At 42.3% G+C, this 20,299-nt stretch overlaps 3 protein-coding genes and 11 non-coding genes across 14 annotated transcripts in view; 1 reads left to right on the forward strand and 13 right to left on the reverse strand.

Annotated features, from left to right (window-relative positions):
* The window catches only part of lmf1 (lipase maturation factor 1), a 28,564-nt gene extending 24,706 nt beyond the window's left edge, over nt 1-3,858 (reverse strand). The window contains 4 exon segments of the mRNA XM_037755478.1: nt 566-576; nt 2,005-2,041; nt 2,044-2,313; nt 3,620-3,858. Of these exon segments, the coding sequence (XP_037611406.1) occupies nt 566-576; nt 2,005-2,041; nt 2,044-2,313; nt 3,620-3,842 (541 nt within the window). The 5' untranslated portion in view covers nt 3,843-3,858.
* Nucleotides 3,859-4,101: 243 nt separating this feature from the next.
* sox8a (SRY-box transcription factor 8a) lies at nt 4,102-8,851 on the forward strand. Its single transcript, XM_037755479.1, has 3 exons — nt 4,102-5,340; nt 6,616-6,863; nt 6,963-8,851. Exons 1-3 carry the CDS (start codon nt 4,955-4,957, stop codon nt 7,706-7,708), a joined length of 1,380 nt encoding a protein of 459 aa, XP_037611407.1. The 5' UTR covers nt 4,102-4,954; the 3' UTR covers nt 7,709-8,851.
* A 4,366-nt stretch (nt 8,852-13,217) lies between these two features.
* LOC119479893 (arf-GAP with dual PH domain-containing protein 1-like) overlaps nt 13,218-20,299 on the reverse strand; it is a 45,894-nt gene continuing 38,812 nt past the window's right edge. Inside the window, exon 11 of the mRNA XM_037755868.1 lies at nt 13,218-14,262. Within this exon, the coding sequence (XP_037611796.1) occupies nt 14,234-14,262 (29 nt within the window). The 3' untranslated portion in view covers nt 13,218-14,233. The remainder of the gene's footprint in view (nt 14,263-20,299) is intronic.
* On the reverse strand, nt 14,889-14,961 carry trnar-ccu. Its single transcript has one exon. It is a non-coding gene; the product is annotated as a tRNA-Arg (tRNA).
* Nucleotides 15,323-15,394, reverse strand: trnam-cau. The gene has a single exon. It is a non-coding gene; the product is annotated as a tRNA-Met (tRNA).
* On the reverse strand, nt 15,401-15,473 carry trnar-ccu. The gene has a single exon. It is a non-coding gene; the product is annotated as a tRNA-Arg (tRNA).
* trnar-ccu lies at nt 16,124-16,196 on the reverse strand. Its single transcript has one exon. It is a non-coding gene; the product is annotated as a tRNA-Arg (tRNA).
* trnam-cau lies at nt 16,792-16,863 on the reverse strand. Its single transcript has one exon. It is a non-coding gene; the product is annotated as a tRNA-Met (tRNA).
* Nucleotides 16,870-16,942, reverse strand: trnar-ccu. Its single transcript has one exon. It is a non-coding gene; the product is annotated as a tRNA-Arg (tRNA).
* On the reverse strand, nt 17,616-17,688 carry trnar-ccu. Its single transcript has one exon. It is a non-coding gene; the product is annotated as a tRNA-Arg (tRNA).
* trnar-ccu lies at nt 18,129-18,201 on the reverse strand. The gene has a single exon. It is a non-coding gene; the product is annotated as a tRNA-Arg (tRNA).
* Nucleotides 19,267-19,339, reverse strand: trnar-ccu. Its single transcript has one exon. It is a non-coding gene; the product is annotated as a tRNA-Arg (tRNA).
* Nucleotides 19,650-19,721, reverse strand: trnam-cau. The gene has a single exon. It is a non-coding gene; the product is annotated as a tRNA-Met (tRNA).
* Nucleotides 19,728-19,800, reverse strand: trnar-ccu. The gene has a single exon. It is a non-coding gene; the product is annotated as a tRNA-Arg (tRNA).

The raw sequence follows: 20,299 nt of genomic DNA on the forward strand, positions 1-20,299 counted from the left end.
TCTGTCCTCCCCCCTCTTTATTATTACGTTCATGACAGTTTATTGGGTTCACCAAGTAAGGAGGCAATACTGCACATCAGTAAACCGTCATTCTGTCAGTGACTGTGTTTTAACCCAATAACTGTCTGTAAACAATCATGAGAAAGCTGGGAGGGTTACTCACAGACATAAGCAGAAAAGTAGATTCATGTGCTGTATTATGGTTATGATCCATGACTCTATAGCTGCATGAAGATCAGTTCCCAATAGAATCACACTGGGGGCTCGTCTCAACCCTCCTTAATTAAATGAAATAATATATATCCATTTCTACTCTAAAAACATCAGTCTAACTATTTACAGTACATGCATCAGATGTGCCAAAAGAGTTCAGCTCACATACAGGTTTGGTTTAAGGGACTTAACCACGTCGGTTTCACTATAAACAAACTACAATGACATCCAAACCTGAGTGTCTCACATAAATGCTTTGCCTCAAACCCACTTCCTCTATTTGATGTGGAGGAACAAAAGAAGGATTTTGTGTTAAGGTTGAAAACTGGCGTCGACAGTGAAGTTCACTTACCGAAGGAGTACCTAGAAAGAGAAAAAAAAAAGAAAACAAAAAGGACACCTCAGTATAACAAATAAATAAAAGCATTAATTTGGGGGGGTTTTGTTGTCACTTAGGGGCAGCAGAACAGGCTGGAAATACAACACTGATAATTTATAATCTTAAAAAGTTGTTTTAAAGTTGTTATGGTAAACCAGTCTTTTCGAGAATATTCTCATATCTCATATATTTATGGCAAACTTATTATGTTACTTTCAATATGATTAGGATTTGTGTTTCTAGCAGAGGATGACAAGGGTGTGTGTGGCCATCTTTAAAGGGGACCTATTATGCTTCAATGCTTTTCCCCTTTCCTTTAGAATGTTATATCGTTTTTTGATCATGCAAAAGGTCTGCAAAGTTACAAAGCCCAAAGTCCACGCCAAAGAGAGTTACTCTCCCCCACAGAAACACTGCTCCTGAACTGCCTGAAACGCCTTTGCTTCAAGTCCCGCCTTTTCTTCCCTAACGTGGTGATGTCACCAAGTCACATATTTGCATAATACCTGCCTAGCGGTTAGTTTGGCACGCCTTCAAACAAAGCTAGTTAGAGCGGCGCTGGAGCGGAGTCCGAAGAGTTTGGTTCAGTTAACCAATCACAACAGAGTAGGCTAGCTGACCAATCAGAACAGACTGGGCTTTTCAGGAGGTGCTGCAGCACTGACGGTATGAGAAAATAGTGTTTTTTTTTATTTTTTGGGTATCAAAACTGAGGGACTAGAAGGAAGTAGCTAGAATGAACTAAATTTGACAAAACTGGAGATTTTCTTTAAGTAATAATACATTTTTTGGCCACTTGGGGAAAGGGGAAAATGCCTAAAATGCCAGTTTACACATCCAGCAGACACAGAGTCACAATATAAGCATTAATTCAGAGTTATGTCACTGTCCACCTGATGAATGTAAATCCAATATTTCTCTAGCTCTGTTTTTGGTCTCCACCAACTCTGGCTCTTTGGCTGCTTAATGCTCTGCTACGTCCACCAACTAGTTGCTAACTTTGTCTGCTGTTTGGTGCTGGGCGGTTAGTGTGCAGTGGGTTTATCAGAGGTATTTTGATGAAAATAGCTGCCTTCTGTGGCTGGAAACAATGTTGAAGAGAGTAGAGTAACCAAAACAGTGATCCAAAATAGACTAACAGCTGCAAACTTGGCTGATAATGCTCTGTGGGTTCGTGAAAACAACAACCTTTCACGCTTTTAAAGTATAAAATATTGATTAGTGTAGCTTAAAAAGATCATTATGATATAAGGACCTAAAAGCAAAACATTTAAAGGATAGTAACGAGTTTTTAAAAGCTGAATCTGATCATTTTATTTTGCAAAATTGTATATATAGGTTTTTCACAACACAATTTGTCATATGCATATAATCTCCGTTGTATGGGAGTATTTATGTATGTGCACACTCACCACAGCTGTCCCACGCTGACCAGGGAGTGGTAAAGCACCACAGTGTAACCATGATCACCATGTTGGCCATTCCCGTCACCAGGACAAACCCAGACAGCGCCATCCCCACCAGGGCGATGCCATCCAGGTTGGCATCCATGTCGCTCCAGTCGAAGAGCCAGAGGATGGAGGGCGTGTAGGCGAAGGCGGCCATGCCTATCTTTCCCCCCACATAGCGCTTCACGCTGTTGAGGTAGTTCTTGCAGGGCATCAGGCCGCGCTCGCCTATCAGCTGCTTGTTCTGGTTGTAAGCAACGCTGAACGCCACAACTACAGAAAAAGAGAGGAGACAGCAGGGGATAAAGGAACAAACACAAATACGATTCATTGCTAACCAGTAAAACAACACACAAGTACTGCACTCAAGTACAATTTGGAGGTACTTGTATTTTACTTGAGTATGTGCATTTATATTTCTACTCCATTACAATTCAGAGGACAATACTTTGTCTTTTACAACCCTACATGTTACTGTCACCCACAGGTAGGAGACCAGGATTTTACACAGAAAACATATGAGCAGCTTATAAAGTATGATGTATTGCTATTGAAACCACCAAACAACACACAGTATAAAGCAGTAAAGATTAGCTCCAAGTTGACCAGCTACAACATTAACATGCAGATTACGATTATTGTATCAGTAATAATCATATTATGAGATAAGATAAGATAAAATAAGATAATCCTTTATTAGTCCCACAGTGGGGAAATTTGCAGGATTACAGAAGCAAATGGGGAAAGTGTTAACAACAAGAGGAATCAGTAAAAAACAAAATCTAATAAATAAGCAAGTAAAAAATAAAGATATAATATAAGTAAACAGTAAAAAACAAGATATAAAAAATTGACTGAATGAGTGGTTGGGTTCACATTATTGCACATGAATATGAAATGCTGAGATTGCACAGAATATCAAATACTGATATTGCACATGAATGAATGAATAAATTATCACTCTGAAATTGGTCATTCTGCTACCTAATGAGTAGTTTTACTTTTGATAGCTTATATATATTGGTTGCCAATGGTTTTGTACTTAAAATTTAAATACAGGACTTTTACATAGAAGTATTACAACTTTATACCTAAATAAAAAATATCTAATGAACTGTGAAAGATAATGAAAATCCACACTTGCATCACTCAGTGACCAGTGGCAATACTGGTGCTACAGACCTATTTCTCAGCACAAGTGTCACTAAATTACTCTGTTAACACATATTAAATGGTGCACTGTTACTCTGTCATTACAGAACATGGGCAAAGGCAAATGTTGCACCACTGACACCAACTTAAATATCTCACTTTAAGGTGTTTAACCTGTTTTGTAGATGTTAAAGACAGAGAGTAAACATTAAGGCTACAAATGAAGACAGTTAGACACAATGTCAACACTAGCACACTAAAAGGAGAATATGAACAAGAGAGCTATCATTTCAAACTAAACTAACTAGCTAAGCTTACTAACGAGCTGTTAACTAGCTATAAACATACTAATGACTGACTCCAGCTGGGAAGACTGACTGACAGTGAATGACCGCCTCACCACCACACTGAGTGTGAACCTGCTTACAGTAGATGAAGGCGACGCAGCGCAGCAGCAGGATGCGAGTGAGCCAGTAAGTTCCGGTCTGTAACGACCGACTCTGTCTCTTTTCTTTCTCCGTGTCCTCGCTGTTATCTGCTCCATGTTCTTCACTGCTGTCGGGACTCTTTGACTCCGTGTTTCTGCTCTCCACACGTCTCTTCCTCACAGAGCTCTGTGACCTGTCAACACCACCACCGGCGGACGCCATGTCTGAGGGCTACACGGTCACGTGACTACTACAGACGCGGAAGTGCAAATTATTTTAATAATAATTATTATTCTTATTATTTATTTTTCTTCTTTTTCTTCTTCTACTTCTTCTTCTTATTATTATTATTATTATTATTATTATTATTATTATTATTATTAGTAGTAGTAGTAGTAGTAATAGTAGTAGTAGTAGTAGTAGTAGTAGTAGTAATAGTAGTAGTAGTAGTAGTAGTAATAGTAGTAGTAGTAGTAGTAGTAGTAGTAGTAGTAATAGGAGTATAAAATAAATCTGAATAAATAAGAGAAGCCTGATTCAAGAAACACATGTGAAAAGTTATCTCTATCTTGCGGGGTATAGGTGTATAATAATAATAATAATAATAATAATTAAACTATAACATATTAAATTATCAGAATATTATTACTTATGCATTAATATGAAAGAAGAATTGTAATGTTATACTATACTATACTACTTTGAAGTAGGTTACTTGTTTACACTGGTCGGCAGTTTAGTGTATAAGAATGTATGAATTATGATATAGCCTATTATATATTATGGAGACTCAAAATAGTCTCTAGCGTCAGATAAATGTATAGAAACAGAAAGTAGGCTAAATGATTTGTCTCTGAACTGTAGTGAGGTAGAAGTATCTATCTTAAAATAGCATGAAAGTGTAATACTCAAAGTAGAATACTTGGGACAAACAAATCCAACCCAGCTATTGGTCTGACTCTTATTGCGTAGACTACTATCCGAACCATCACACAATTTTGTTTTAAATAACTTTAATATCGACTATCAACAAGTATCTGCCTCCTCCTGCTCCGTTATGCCAAACCAGGAGGACCTGGTGCTGAGGAACTGTGACTGTAAAACTTTGCCAAAGCCAATAGGACACGAGGGGTGGAGAGATGCGAGTAAAGAGAAATGTTAATGTACTCAAAAGAAAATAGAGGCTGACCAGTCAGTCACACGTTGTCTGGCTGTGGAGGAGGACGCGGAGAGGAATACTTCAAGACAAGAAGTTTGGGATTTTACTTGACTTCCTCCAGAGCCGTGCGCATTTACGCATTTGGAGAGTTCTAGCAACTTTTTACCCGCCAAGAATGACAGAAGAGAGCAAGTCCTTGCTAGACCATCCTGTGAGTCCAGCAGCAGGCAGCGACAGCTCCACGTCCCAGCAGCATGGATCGGACTCAGAGTCTCCGACCTCTCCAGCTCTCCAGCCCGGGATTACGCACAACAAACCGGAGGAGGCTGAGCGCTTCCCAGCCTGCATCCGAGACGCGGTGTCGCAGGTGCTGAAAGGTTACGACTGGTCGCTGGTACCGATGCCCGCTCATGGAGAGAGAGGGCTGAAGAACAAGCCTCACGTGAAGCGGCCGATGAACGCCTTCATGGTTTGGGCGCAGGCTGCGAGGAAGAAGCTGGCGGATCAGTATCCTCATCTGCACAACGCCGAGCTCAGCAAGACGCTGGGCAAACTGTGGAGGTGGGTACTGGAGCGACTACACTGGACTCTCAACTTTAGTATTGTATGCAACTGAAGCCTGAAGACTACAACAATTAAATTAAGATTTTTTTCCTTTTTGAAACTCCTCTGATAAAATTACAGCTAACAGTATTTATGAAGTATATTGAGCATTAAAATTATCACTATTAATTGGCCTAAATTTTGCATTACTTCAGGTAAAAAGAGTTGCAAAAAGTGATATAGAATTGGAAGGCATACAGAGAGTGTTTTTTCCTGCATGTGCAATAGAAACACATTTTTAACTTTGCACTGGAAATGTCACATAAGTAAATGTATGTGAGTATTATTAGCTAAATGTACTTAAAGTATCAAAAGTAACAGTACTCATTATACAGAAAAGTGAACCTGTGTCTTATACTATATTATATTTTTGGATTATTGTTAATGATGCATTAATGTGTAAGTAGCATTTTACTGTTGTTGAGGTGGGACTTATTGGTTTAATCTATAACATCATATTTTATATGATTGCGGAGTTAAAAGTACAATATTTCCTTTTGAATTGTAGTGGAGTAAATTGTACAAGTGCACAAAATGTCATTCAGTAATAAGAATTATTTTAATTTGTCATTTCCTGTCTGGTAATTTAGAGAATTCTAACCAGTGAGCAACTCTGCTGAAATACCTTCAACTTGCATTCTTTCTAATAGCCAGCAGGGGGCGACTCCTCTGGTTGTATAGAAGTCTATGAGAAAAGGAGCCTACTTCTCACTTGATTTATTACCTCAGTAAACATTGTAAATATGAGTTTATGGTCTCAATCGTTAGTTTCAAGTCTTCTTCAATACAGCATGATGTTCATTTAGTAAACTATGATCCCATTTAGAGTCAGATAGACCATAAAGCAGGGGATGATTGACAGGTCGCTACCATGGTGTTTTCCGATCTGGGTGTTGTCCGTGTTTTCGTCTTACAACTTTAACCCTTTCACAGTGTATTTTCAGTTTATGAAAGTTAATCCAGTTAATTATAACCTTTTTGGTCACCTAGAAATCTCTTATTCAGCGTTCAGTTGTACTTAGCTCCACCCTCTTGTGTCATTTCTGGTTGCAAAAAAACAAGATGGCGACGGCCAAAATGCAGAACACAAGGCTTCAAAATGGCAGACACAAATACAGAACATATGGAAATGTATATCCATTTTGGAATTAATATGCATTGCATAGCCAATGTACTTGCTGGTGTTTAAAAGGACCTTCCATAATCCAATGACTCCTTCTCTCTCGTCCTCAGACTTCTCTCTGAAACAGAGAAGCGTCCCTTCGTCGAGGAGGCCGAGAGGCTGAGGATGCAGCACAAGAAAGACTATCCGGACTACAAGTACCAGCCTCGGAGACGCAAGAGCACCAAACCGGGACACGGGGACTGTAGACCCGGACTGGTCCCGCAGCAGCAGCAGGGCTTGTTTAAGACAGAGCCAGGGGTGGCCAGGCTGGCGGGTACGGGGGAAGTGCACCATCATTACCATCCAGACAGGACGGGTGAGATAATATATACTTTACCAGAACATGTGTCACAACCTACCTTTATTGCTTTGGTATGGAAATATTGATTGGTGCTTCCTTGCTTTTGGTTTCCAGGTCAGTCTCATGGACCTCCAACACCTCCCACTACCCCTAAAACTGACCTCCACATGGGGAACAAACACGAGGGCCAGCGGCCTGCGGACAGCAGCACCGGCTCCGTTCCCCCCACCGGCCGCCAGAACATCGACTTCAGTAATGTGGACATCTCAGAGCTCAGCACCGACGTCATCGGCACCATCGATGGGTTCGACGTCCACGAGTTCGACCAGTACCTCCCTCCCAACAGCCATGCCTCCACTCTCCTAACCCCGCCGGATAGCAGCCACGGACATAGCAACCCTCCTGGATCCTTCATCCTGCCCGGCATCCACTCTCACTCCCACACTTGGACACCCAAAAGTGGGGCCACCGGAACGCCACCGTCGTCTTCCAGTCGTGACACACACAGGCTCCACATCGAGGACACCGCCAGACAAAAACCTCAGATTAAAACTGAGCAGATGAGCCCGGGTCACTACAGCAGCTCCTCCTCCTCCACTCCACCACCGCCACAACCTGAATACACCTCCACTTCTTCCACATCCTCCACCAACCAATCTGACTACGCTGACCTCCAAAGCTCTAGTTTCTACAGCGCCTTCTCCGGGTACCCTACCAGTCTGTATCAGTACCCGTACCTTCACTCCTCTCGCAGGCCTTACGCCGCACCTCTCATCAACAGCCTGGCCTTGGCACCACCTCCACACAGCCCTCCCTCTGGCTGGGAGCAGCCCATCTACACAACACTCACCAGGCCGTGAAGATGGAGGAAACACTACTCAGATTGGGACAGAACAGTGGCCTGCTTTAATGACTTCTAAAACAATGTCTAGAGATTAATCCCTAAGGCTTTGACCAGTATGGATTTCTGAAAGACAGTGCTGATATCTGTTCATATTGTGCGTCAATATATTGTCACATTTGTTCATTTTCATAGAAAAAAAAAACATAAGATTACCAAAGATTCAGGTTTTTTTTTCTCTTTTCTGACTGAAAAGGACTGAGGCATGACATTTAAACCTGTATTGGACTAAAACACTCCATTTAAACTCCTCACTAATGACATTTTGGTATGTAGCACCTATTTAAGACAGGGAGTCTCAGGTTTAATAGCAGTTTTTCCACTTAGAGAGTAAAATCTTTACCCTCACCTTCACATCAATGGGTTCCAAAGTCTACTGTGTTACATTTTGATTAAATCTGATGGTATTTTTTTTTCTTTTTTCTTTTATAGGCCATAATTATGTAAAGGGTCTGCGTTATTCTGTAAGGATGTTTCAGCCAACAAGAAAGTGTTGTCCTTTGAGCCATATACACGTAGGGACTGAGAGATTGTACCTTTGTCTTTTGTCTTATCTAATTAATGTAGGGTATCAGTGTAGACTCTGTATAACAAGCAATAAGAACGAAAATACAAGACCTGCTTAACTTGATATGACAAAAAAAGTCCCCAGCAACCTGATAAAGGCCTTTCCACACCAGGGGCATTTTTATGTGCAATTGATTCGCACGTCAAATATTTTTTTCGAACAGACTTTGTTATTACACAGCGAAAATACAACATAATTAAAAAAAAACAAGGGGAATTGTTCGGATATTTCGCACCGCAAATAAAGGCATCAACCAATCACGTTGTGCGGAACGGGTTGAGTGACGCCTATATTTATGAAACAACAACACGGAGGCTCTGTAGTCCGAACCAGGACGGCAAACTTCATTACTCCTTTCAACCTTCACAATAAAAGCCCTAGATATATAATATTTGCAGGCGAGTATTTCACATTTTTGTGGCGTTTATTTGTCACCGAAAACATTGAAAACAGCTGCCTGCTGCGGCCGAAACGACGCGGTGAGAGTGAACCAAAAACAGGAACAATGCGGGCCGGACAGCTTAACGATGAGCTGAAACTCACTATAAAGCTCTGTAAAGCCGAGGGGAGCTACAGATTCAGGTGATAATTCTCTGTAGGTTCATCACTACGAGCGACCCCTTACACATTGTCATTTGATACAATCAATCAATCAATTATAGACGCTTTAAACTCACTAATAAACAGGCTATATCTTGTTTTAGTTTAATCCACACAAAAAACTAACTGTGTCAGGTTAGTACTTGGCCGGGCGTAGCGACTTCCTGGAGTCTCGTTATAATCTGAACCCAAATGTAAGTCCTCTTTGAGGGTAAAATGGAACTTGTGTATGAGCCCTTTAGCACTTTATCATCTTGTAGATATGTAAAATGTATCAGTATTCAGGAGAAATGCCATCAAAATGTCACATACTGGGACCGTGTGTGTGGTTTATCCATCCCAGTTATTTCACAATACATTTCTGTTTCTCACACATTAAGGTGACACCCGGTGCGGGGTTCCACCAACGACACGGTGCCACTGTAGAATAATCGGAAATTTGTAGATCACAACATTACAGGACGCTAAAAGAAAGGAATGTAAGGGTCACAGTCACAACACTCAGCGGACACAATGGATTCAAAAGTGATATTCTTGCTCTTACTGCTGACCTGTTCCTCTCTCCTGCTGCATTTCCAGTTGCTTTCCAATCCAACAGCTGCTCCTGCTGGGCTTCCTGTGAGGAGATTAGCTAATTTCACAGCCCCGGCTCTGGCTGGAGTGTCGGCTGCCGGGCCTGATGGACGGGACAGCTGGATTGGGTTTTCCATGCACTGTAACAAGAAATGCTCCGTTGACTTATGACACAGAAAAAGCCTTCGACTTATTGTCATGAATGTAGTCTGACTTTAATGTGTTTTTAAATGTATCTAAAGGGTTTAAAGGAGAACAAGTCCTACACTCAAATCATAGGAACATGTAATCCCCAAACGGTTAGAACATATAAATGACCAAAAAGTGAATGATTCCTATAACATTCAGGTCAAACTACTGTGTACTGAAGCAGCAGCTTTACTATTAATACATGTTTGTTACACGTGCCTGCCAGCACCTCACCAACCATACTCTCTTCAGGATAAACACGGTGGCCGCTGAGCCGGCGTCCCACCCGCTTTTAAACACTTCCTGTGTGGGTCCGACCTGCCTGCTGCAGCTCAGTGGCTCACTGTCTGAGCAGTTTACCGTGACAACCTGGTTGCCAATGACAACAAGGAGGCCAGACAGAAGCAACATTGATTTACCCATAATTCCGTGAGGCCCCGGAGCCAGCGCAGCAGCGTATATGTGGAAGTTTGTGTAAGAGTGGCGAGATCATCAGGTGACATTTCCACCACCAGACCAGTTCACACTTTGTCCGACACATAGTGATCTCCTTATGTGACTGATGAGCGCCATCTACTGTCATATAAAATAAGTGAACAGTATTAGGCCTTTATAAATAGGAAAATACTGGAGTACTGCACCGTCCGTAATGAGTGTTGCAGTTTGCCTTGTGTGCCCTGTATGGAAGCATCTACATTTATTATGTCTCCACTAATTTGTACAAGTTTTTTTTCTTTTTTTTTCCTATATGGGTCCCACATTGTAAAAAGTGAGATTTTCAAGTCTTTTATATTATAAAGCAGGTTTAAGTGCTATATAAATACTGTTAAACTATCAAAACGCTCAATATACGGAGAAATACTCACAGCCGGTATTGAGAAATTGCACGTTTGAAACAAGCCGTTAGGATTTCTGTCCATTTGTGATGTCACAAATGTACAATATATATAGACCATTACACGGTTTTAAACGTAAACATTCAAAATGTGTCGCAGTTTATTTTCTGTTGCAGTGTATGTGAATGACATCAGCTGACAGGAAGTAAACATGGACCCAAACTGTTGCCTAGCAACGCAATTCCATTGAAATGCACTAAAACTGAGCATTTCAGACAGAGGGTAAATACAAGTATATTCAGGCATACAGTATGAGGTAAATACTGTGTTTTTTTTAACATAACAGCATGTAAACATGTTCTAGTACAAAACACAAAATACAAGTATGAACCTGAAAATGAGCACGACATGGGACCTTTAAAGGAATAGTTCAGCATTTTGGAAAATACACCTATTTGCTTTTTTGCTCAGAGTTATAAAAAAGTGAGATGTTCATGTTTTTTTATTATAAAGCAGGCTTAAGTCCTATATAAATACTGTGAAAGTATCGAAACTCTCAATTCACAGGGAAATACACCCAGCCCGTATTAAGAAACTCTGCATTTGAAACAAGCTGTCAGGATTTCTGCCAATTCGTGATGTCACGAATATACAATATTTAGACCCTTTGACACAATTTTAAATGTAAACATTCTAAATGTGTCCTAGTTTATTCCTGGTTGCATTGTATGTGAATGTCATCAGCTGACAGGAAGCACACATGGACCCAAGCTGTTGCCTAGCAATTCTGTTGCAATTCCGTCAAAATGCACTAAAACGGAGCGTTTCAGACAGAGGGTGAATACAGGCATATTCAGTGTGACAGTATGAGGAAAATAATGTTTTGTTTTTTTAATTACAGCATGTAAACATGATCTAGTAGAAACACAAAATACAAGTATGAACCTGAAAATTAGCATAATATGGGACCTTTAAGAACTTAATTTTTTTGTAATTAGCCATACAACTTATTCCCATTCTTCCAGTCTTCATGCAAAGCTAAGCTAATCGGTTCCTGGCTCAAACGCCTCTAAAGCTCACTAATTAACACATATCTTGTTTCTTTAGTCTGCAAACTAACAGAAATGTTAAAAAATAACAGGCTATGGTTTTAAGGGGTTAAAAACTTTTGTAAAGAGTCAGGCTAGCTTTTACCCCCCCCCCCCCCCTGCTTCCAGTCTTTATGCAAAGCTAAGCTAATCGCCTCCTGGCTCAAACTCTATACTTAGAGCATGCCGATTTTACACATCAAAGTCTGTTTACAGGTTTTGGAGAGTACTACTGCATATGTATGTGAACAAAAAAAGTTGCATGAAGACTTTAGTTGCTCCAGAGGGAGCTGCCTGAAGTCTACTGAACAGCAGCAGCTGTAGCTGAAGACTAAAAGTTTAAAAAAAGAAAAACCCAGGGCGTGAAAGTAGAAAGAAGTGAGCCAACCAGACCCGCTCCTCAACTCTGCTTGAGGCTTGCAACTTTGAGGCTACATTAACCACTACTAGCATAACACCTGTGATTCTCTGTCTGCGGTTGAGTTGCATTGTGGGTAAAGTAGCTGCCAGGTTTTGGCAGGGAAGAAGAATGTGTGGAATAACACAGATGATATCTCTGGTTGTACAGTGTCAATTATAATACTTTTTGTATTGTCCATTGTACTCTTTCAATGCACAGACATGCATCAGTTTAGTGAAAAAAAACTCCCTTTTGGATAGGAGAGCTCCATCTGCTGGATAAATGGACGTAAGTGCACTTTCATTATAGCATTGCCTTTAAGGTGCTCATGCTCGGAAATAATAAGAAGTTCTGGTTAAACTTGGGTGTTGAACCACATTAATTGCTGAGATCTGGAAATGGCATGACTACAAAGTCAGAGTTTAACAAGGCAAGAGACAAAAGGCTAACTTGGGGCTTTGGTTGAAATTAACTTAAAGGGGAACTTCGGTATTTTTCAACCTGGACCATATTTTCCTATGTTTTTGTGTTTAACTGACTAATAGGACAACAATTTTTGAAATTGGTCCAGTATTGAGGGAGTGCGCTGTAGCTGCTCACGGGCTGCAATATGGTGCTATTGGGGCAAGCTGGCACCATCATTTACGTCCACTAAAAGTGCTTGTTTTTGTCATGACAGGCTCTGATTGTTATTATAAGTTTCTAACATTATGGAACAAATCTCACTCAAAGAAAAGTCTCGTTCTGAAATCTGGCGCGGTGACGTGTTGTCGGAAGACAACGGTGGAATAGTGGAATACATCCATGATGGAAACCAGCTGCCAGCCAGGCAGAGTTTGTTGTGTTGGAGTACAGAAAGAGTAGTTTTGTGTTATCTAAAAGATTTTCAATCTGATGGCCGCCCATATTTATTTGAGCCGGAGTATATGGATATTCAGATTTCACAACGAGACTTCTCCTTGAGCTCAGACAGAATAACAAACAGACCTTAAAGGTAAGGGAAAGGTTTTACTTTTCTGTAGGGTCCTAAAAAGGGCACCAGCTGCATGCGGTGGGGCACCAGCACGCATAGTTTTCTAGCATGTAGGACAGACTATATGGCACTACATCACCAACCTACCTAGAGTATCATATTTGTACAGTGTGTAGTCCCAAAGAAGACAAAAATACGCAAAAAATGTCTGAAACACTGACGACAAATCAAACACCGCCACTTGATTTCAGGTTCATCTGTATTCATGTTAAGATCTTTATAATGAAACAAACCGTCACTGTGATTTAAGGGTCAACACAACAATGTGTCTTTAAAACAAAATATGCACAACGTAAATAAAAACAGTTGTAGAGTAGAAGTGTTATATAAATTACAATCCCGTCACATTACAATCCTTTAAAGCAGCAATGACTGTCAACAGTACAAATAAATAAGAGAACAGCTGTCAGATTGAGGTTGTTAAAGAACCCTGCATGCCTGGATGCAGATCAGCCACCTCCAGCTACGTTAACAGCTACGGTGATCACTGAGAGTTTGTGTGTGTGTGTTTATGCATAATTGTTGTTAACAGCACTTTGTAGGTTTCAGATGTAACAGGGTCTCAGTGCCCAGAGGCTTCAACCTCACAGCGTCCTCAACGAAAAAACGTCACGATTCCACACACACACACACACACACACACACACACATACACACACACACACACACACACAAGGTAAGCCACTGTCATCAAAACTGTACATTCAATAAATTAACAATGCATTGTCTTTGTTAAGCAACCAGTGAAATGACTCTAGATTACATAATTACATTAGATTACAGGTAGAATGAACCGTTCACGAGACGAAATTTGAGAGAGGGGAGGTTGTTGCAGGGGAAGGGTTCCACATGGCTGAGGTAAGGTAGGATGATTATGTATAGCACAAGGTTGGTAGGCGCAATAGTGATGACATCATCTACCCTTTGGCCTCTGATCACCAACGTTTCAACCTCCCATGATGGGCCTTCAGTCCCATCAGAGTTCAAGTTTTCTACACATAGATAGGCTCGAGTCCCGCTGTCTCCTTTCTCTTCTTTTTCGTCATCATCTTTTCTCATCCCAAAACCCGCTCCTGTCCCCCCCAAACCCCTCCCCACCCCACCGCCTCCCGCCATGGTCTCTGGTCACACGTTGGGATTGTCTCTGATCTGAACGAGACTGGGCCGGTCCAGCTGAGTTGTGGCTTCCTGCGGTCTTCAAGGCTTGTGTTTAAAATGGGCCTCCACTGCAAAGACACACAAAAAAGGCAACGTTATACATGATGACAGAGAAATAGTTGTGTTTTTCAACAGCTTTGAGGAGCAACACTAATGGTTTTGCATTAAAGCTGCTGAGAGCTTTGTGTTAAGAGTCAAAGTTGTCTTGAAGTAGAAAATGCATTCACTGTTTCCCACTCTTAATTTCCTAACTAATAATAACCTTTACTGAAACAGCGCATTTATTACAAACACATGCCATACAAGAGATGAAATTTAAGGTACCCTTTGACTTTTTTTGTGAGTTTGTAACCCTTGTTTCAAACCAAAACATATTGTTTGTCTTTGAGGCCTAATAATATGCATATCCTTCCTCAGGAAAACATTTGCAGAATTCACTTTTGAAAGAATTTTAAGTCAATTCTGTCTTCTTCTTCTTGGTTTGGTTTGTACCATGTACGTTACAAGATACAAACCAAGTGGTTTGGATGCTGATTGGTCTTAGAATATGGACAATAAACCCCAAGAACACACTTCATTTTTGACAGATTGAATGAAGTTACAGAAGGACATGGAATGGACGATGTGACGTAACACAGGGCCCCAGAACAAAGAGTGGCCCAGCACACTTCCGCTGCGCCACTCTGCTGTCAATCACCCCAGATGGGACTCGAACCCACAATCCCTGGCTTAGGAGGCCAGTGCCTTATCCATTAGGCCACTGGGGCTTTACATCCACCAGTTCACCAGGACGCCACACACTAAAGTCTAATGATGCAGTGAAGCGTCAACCAATCCTACCTTTTTGTTTCACCCTGTTCAATTCCATCTAAAAAAACGCTGTCAGACAGTAATAATACCACCTTTTGCGGGCGATACAACCACATTTTCATGCTGGCATATCACTGTTTCATCTCATTTCAAATGAAGTACTCACTCTGTGATATAGGTCCCAGGGTGAGGATCATTAAATCTTGTTGGATTAAGCTGTTGACCCTTTCAGAGTGACTACAAATGTGGCTTTACCCATGTCAATGTGTCAGTGAGAAAGCAGTGGAAGAGACCACCCAACTGCCAGTAAAACACTATTAGCAGAGGATGGTTTCGATCCATCGACCTCTGGGTTATGGGCCCAGCACGCTTCCGCTGCGCCACTCTGCTGTCAATCACCCCAGATGGGACTTGAACCCACAATCCCTGGCTTAGGAGGCCAGTGCCTTTTCCATTAGGCCACTGGGGCTTGACATCCCTCAAGTTCACCAAGGCGTGACGCGCTAAAGTCCAATGATGTGGTGAAGAGTCAACCAATCATATGTTTTTGTTTGACCAGGTTCGGGTCCATCTAAAAAAAAAAAAATGCCGTCAGTCAGTTTTCAGTGCTATTTAACGTCATAATACGTTAAGGAGCACTTGAGCCACACTTCAACAGTGACTCGCCTACAATGTCGCTGGCCACGCTTTGCCGTTTTGTTGCCCATAATGTGAACACAGCATTAAAGGATGGTTTCCTTACATCGCGCACTAGGTTATGGGTATGGGTATGCTTCCGCTGGCCCACGCTGCTGTCAATCACCCCAGATGGGACTCGGATCCACAATCCCTGGCTTAGGAGGCCAGTGCCTTATCCATTGGGCCACTGGGGCTATATGTACCACAAGTTCACCAGGGGCGGAACCGCATAAAGTCCAATGACACGGTGACGCATCAACCACTCATATGATTTTGTTTCACTCTGTTCCATTCCATCTGAAAAGTATCCCAGTAGCGAGTTTCCAGTGCTATTTAATGGCCTAATAGTTCAATGAGCACTTGATCAACACTCCAACAGAGACTTGCCATGAACTTTGCTAGCCACGCTTGGCCATTTTGTTGCTTTTTGTTCCTATCCATCACCCCAGATGGGACTCGAACCCACAATCCCTGGCTTAGGAGGCCAGTGCCTTATCCATTAGGCCACCGGGGCTTTACATTCTACCAGTTCACCAGGGCGCCACACGCTAAAGTCAAATGATGCAGTGACGCGTCAACCAATCAAATGTTTTTGTTTCACCCTGTACTGTTCCATCTAAAAAAATGCCGGTAGCCAGTTCCCAGTGCTGTTTAAAGACATAATACGTCAACGAGCGCTTGAGCAATACTGCAACAGGGACTCGCCAAGAATGTCGCTGGCCACGCATTGCCGTTTTGTTGCTCATAGTGTGAACACGGCATTAGAATTTTTCAATTCAATTCAATTCAATTCAATTCAATTTATTTTTGTATAGCGTCAAATCACAACAGAAGTTATCTCAAGACATATATGGACAGTAAACCCCAGGAACATGATTCACCTCAATAATATCACTTTTTGATGGTGATATAACCACATTTCCATACTGGTATACCACTGTTTCATCTAATTTCATATTAAGCACTCACTTTGTGATACAGGTCCCAGGGAGAGGATCATTATATCTTGTCAGATTACGCTGTTGACCCTTTCAGTGTGACTACAAATGTGGTACATGTGTACAAATTCAGAAAGCAGTGGAAGAGCCCGTGAGACATTAAAACACCGTTAGCAGAGGATGGTTTCGATCCATCGACCTCTGGGTTATGGGCCCAGCACGCTTCCGCTGCGCCACTCTGCTGTCAATCACCCCAGATGGGACTCGAACCCACAATCCCTGGCTTAGGAGGCCAGTGCCTTATCCATTAGGCCACCGGGGCTTTACATTCCACCAGTTCACCAGGGCGCCACACGCTAAAGTCAAATGATGCAGTGAAGCGTCAACCAATCAAATGTTTTTGTTTCACCCTGTACTGTTCCATCTAAAAAAATGCCGGTAGCCAGTTCCCAGTGCTGTTTAAAGACATAATACGTCAACGAGCGCTTGAGCAATACTGCAACAGGGACTCGCCAAGAATGTCGCTGGCCACGCATTGCCGTTTTGTTGCTCATAGTGTGAACACGGCATTAGAATTTTTCAATTCAATTCAATTCAATTCAATTCAATTTATTTTTGTATAGCGTCAAATCACAACAGAAGTCATCTCAAGACATATATGGACAGTAAACCCCAGGAACATGATTCGCCTCAATAATATCACTTTTTGATGGTGATATAACCACATTTCCATGCTGGTATACCACTGTTTCATCTAATTTCATATTAAGCACTCACTTTGTGATACAGGTCCCAGGGAGAGGATCATTATATCTTGTCAGATTACGCTGTTGACCCTTTCAGTGTGACTACAAATGTGGTACATGTGTACAAATTCAGAAAGCAGTGGAAGAGCCCGTGAGACATTAAAACACCATTAGCAGAGGATGGTTTCGATCCATTGACCTCTGGGTTATGGGCCCAGCACGCTTCCGCTGCGCCACTCTGCTGTCAATCACCCCAGATGGGACTCGAACCCACAATCCCTGGCTTAGGAGGCCAGTGCCTTATCCATTAGGCCACTGGGGCTTTACATCACACCACTTCACCAGGGCGCCACACGCTAAAGTCTAATGATGCAGTGAAGCGTCAACCAATCCTATCTTTTTGTTTCACCCTTTTCCATTCCATCTAAAAAAACGCTGTCAGACAGTAATAATACCACTTTTTGCGAGCGATACAACCACATTTTCATGCTGGTATATCACTGTTTCATCTCATTTCAAATGAAGTACTAACTCTGTGATATAGGTCCCAGGGTGAGGATCATTAACTCTTGTTGGATTAAGCTGTTGACCCTTTCAGAGTGACTACAAATGTGGCTTTACCCATGTCAATACGTCAGTCAGAACGCAGTGGAAGAGACCACCCAACTGCCAGTAAAACACTGTTAGCAGAGGGTAGTTTCGATCCATCGACCTCTGGGTTATGGGCCCAGCACGCTTCCGCTGCGCCACTCTGCTGTCAATCACCCCAGATGGGACTCGAACCCACAATCCCTGGCTTAGGAGGCCAGTGCCTTATCCATTAGGCCACTGGGGCTTGACATCCCTCAAGTTCACCAAGGCGTGACGCACTAAAGACCATGGACACAGTGAAGAGTCAACCAATCATGTTTTTGTTTGACCAGGTTTGGTTCCATCTAAGAAAAATAAAAAATGTCGTCAGTCCGTTCTCAGTGCTAATTAACGACATAATACGTTCACGAGCACTTGAGCAACACTTGAACAGTGACTCGCCAACAATGTCGCTGGCCACACATTTCCGTTTTGTTGCCCATAATGTGAACACAGCATTAAGGGATGGTGTCGATCCATCGCGCAATGGGTTATGGGTATGGGTATGCTTCCGCTGGACCACTCTGCTGTCAATCAGCCCAGATGGGACTCAAACCCACAATCCCTGGCTTAGAAGGCCAGTGCCTTAGCCATTAGGCCACTGGGGATTTACATTCCACCAGTTCACCAGGGCGCCACAGGCTAAAGTCAAATGATGCAGTGAAGCGTCAACCAATCAAATGTTTTTGTTTCACCCTGTACTGTTCCATCTAAAAAAATGCCGGTAGCCAGTACGTCAACGAGCGCTTGAGCAATACTGCAACAGCGACTCGCCAAGAATGTCGCTGGCCACGCATCGCCGTTTTGTTGCTCATAGTGTGAACACGGCATTAGAATTTTTCAATTCAATTCAATTCAATTCAATTCAATTCAATTTATTTTTGTATAGCGTCAAATCACAACAGAAGTTATCTCAAGACATATATGGACAGTAAACCCCAGAAACATGATTCGCCTCAATAATATCACTTTTTGATGGTGATATAACCACATTTCCATGCTGGTATACCACTGTTTCATCTAATTTCATATTAAGCACTCACTTTGTGATACAGGTCCCAGGGAGAGGATCATTAACTCTTGTTGGATTAAGCTGTTGACCCTTTCAGTGTGACTACAAATGTGGTACATGTGTACAAATGTTTTTCATTCAGAAAGCAGTGGAAGAGCCCGTGAGACATTAAAACACCATTAGCAGAGGATGGTTTCGATCCATCGACCTCTGGGTTATGGGCCAAGCACGCTTCCGCTGCGCCACTCTGCTGTCAATCACCCCAGATGGGACTCGAACCCACAATCCCTGGCTTAGGAGGCCAGTGCCTTATCCATTAGGCCACTGGGGCTTTACATCCACCAGTTCACCAGGGCGCCACACGCTAAAGTCAATTGATGCAGTGAAGCTTCAACCAATCCTATCTTTTTGTTTCACCCTGTTCCATTCCATCTAAAAAAAGCAATGTCAGCCAGTTCCCAGTGCTATTTAATGGCATAATACTTCAATGAGCACTTGATTGACACAGGGTGAGGATCATTAACTCTTGTTGGGTTAAGCTGTTGACCCTTTCAGAGTGACTACAAATGTGGCTTTACCCACGTCAATGTGTCAGTGAGAAAGCAGTGGAAGAGACCACCCAACTGCCAGTAAAACACAGTTAGCAGAGGATGGTTTCGATCCATCGACCTCTGGGTTATGGGCCCAGCACGCTTCCGCTGCGCCACTCTGCTGTCAATCACCCCAGATGGGACTCGAACCCACAATCCCTGGCTTAGGAGGCCAGTGCCTTATCCATTAGGCCACTGGGGCTTGACATCCCTCAAGTTCACCAAGGCGTGACGCGCTAAAGTCCAATGACGTGGTGAAGAGTCAACCAATCATATGTTTTTATTTGACCAGGTTCGGTTCCATCTAAAAAAAAAAATGCCGTCAGTCAGTTTTCAGTGCTATTTAACGTCATAATACGTTAAGGAGCACTTGAGCCACACTTCAACAGTGACTCGCCGACAATGTCGCTGGCCACGCTTTGCCGTTTTGTTGCCCATAATGTGAACACAGCATTAAAGGATGGTTTCCTTACATCGCGCACTAGGTTATGGGTATGGGTATGCTTCCGCTGGCCCACGCTGCTGTCAATCACCCCAGATGGGACTCGGATCCACAATCCCTGGCTTAGGAGGCCAGTGCCTTATCCATTGGGCCACTGGGGCTATACGCACCACAAGTTCACCAAGGGTGGAACCGCATAAAGTCCAATGACGCGGTGACGCATCAACCACTCATATGATTTTGTTTCACTCTGTTCCAC

The sequence above is a fragment of the Sebastes umbrosus genome, chromosome 20 (assembly GCF_015220745.1).
Source record: "Sebastes umbrosus isolate fSebUmb1 chromosome 20, fSebUmb1.pri, whole genome shotgun sequence".
Taxonomy (NCBI): domain Eukaryota; kingdom Metazoa; phylum Chordata; class Actinopteri; order Perciformes; family Sebastidae; genus Sebastes; species Sebastes umbrosus.

What these genes read in the sequence shown, in the direction of transcription:
- sox8a (XM_037755479.1), top strand. Translation starts at nt 4,955, where the DNA reads ATGACAGAAGAGAGCAAGTCCTTGCTAGACCATCCTGTGAGTCCAGCA. An exon ending in ACGCTGGGCAAACTGTGGAG is followed by an intron (nt 5,341 to 6,615) that starts GTGGGTACTGGA and finishes TCTCGTCCTCAG; the next exon opens with ACTTCTCTCTGAAACAGAGA. An exon ending in TTACCATCCAGACAGGACGG is followed by an intron (nt 6,864 to 6,962) that starts GTGAGATAATAT and finishes TTTGGTTTCCAG; the next exon opens with GTCAGTCTCATGGACCTCCA.